We start from the raw sequence: 874 nt of genomic DNA, 5'->3' as shown, positions 1-874 counted from the left end.
GGACTGGGGGCGGGGGGCGGGCAGTGGTGACAAGAGCCACGCGGACCATGTGCTGGGAGAGCCCTGCAGGCAGGAGGGGCAGAGTGAGGAGCAGACACCCCCCCCTCCCCGATTTGAGTCACACCCTAAGGTTGGGAACCACTGTAATATTCCTTCCATGTTTTCTGTTATAATTATAAGAGTATCTGAGAAATTCTTAAATATTTACAACAAATCATGTACATCTCAAAACCATTTTATACAGATCACTGTAGTCCTGATGTTACCCACCCTTTTCAGAATCAGTCAGCAAGAAGAGATCAGGATGTTCTGGATCATCAGCCATCATTACCATCCATCCCACAACTGACACATTCTTACTCGGGGTAGATTTGAACTGGAAAAAAAGATAAAAATTAGTTAGATTCACAGCATTACATAGTACATTGTTACATAAATAATGGGCCACTTCTTTCAGCTATACCACTGTAAGTGTATAAAAATTCTATTGAATTTCACTGGTGTTATGGCTTTCCATAAAAGTTAAGAATTACTCTAGACAGACTTGGGATTTATTTTAGCAGAATTTGATGCCAGCGTGTATTTCAGGGGAAATTAATAGGACACCACAATCCACTAGGACAGGGGCTGGCAACCTTTTCTGGATGCAGGCCAGAATGACCCACCCCAGCTCAGTGAGGGGAGCAACTTAAGGATATAGTGTCCACTGCCAAAGCCCCATATCTGTGGGTGGCAGCCAATGCAATCTGCACTAGGATGTAGCGTCATCAGCATACATTCTGCACAATGGTATTTTCAGCACTGTGTACTTGAGTGTATTACACTAAAAAGATACACCAAAAAACCACAAAAACAAAATCTGTTAGAAAAGATG

General features: G+C 42.9%; 1 protein-coding gene across 5 annotated transcripts in view; it reads right to left on the bottom strand.

The window, feature by feature from the left end:
• The window catches only part of RALGPS2 (Ral GEF with PH domain and SH3 binding motif 2), a 233,884-nt gene that overhangs the window by 14,397 nt on the left and 218,613 nt on the right, over positions 1–874 (bottom strand). For all 5 annotated transcript variants that reach the window (XM_019530901.1, XM_019530905.1, XM_019530903.1 and 2 more), the window contains one exon: positions 271–376. In XM_019530901.1, the coding sequence (XP_019386446.1) occupies positions 271–376 (106 nt within the window). The remainder of the gene's footprint in view (positions 1–270; positions 377–874) is intronic.

Source organism: Crocodylus porosus, unplaced genomic scaffold (assembly GCF_001723895.1).
Source record: "Crocodylus porosus isolate Cpor-Errol unplaced genomic scaffold, CroPor_comp1, whole genome shotgun sequence".
NCBI classification, from domain to species: domain Eukaryota; kingdom Metazoa; phylum Chordata; order Crocodylia; family Crocodylidae; genus Crocodylus; species Crocodylus porosus.
This window is presented reverse-complemented; position numbering and strand designations above follow the sequence as displayed.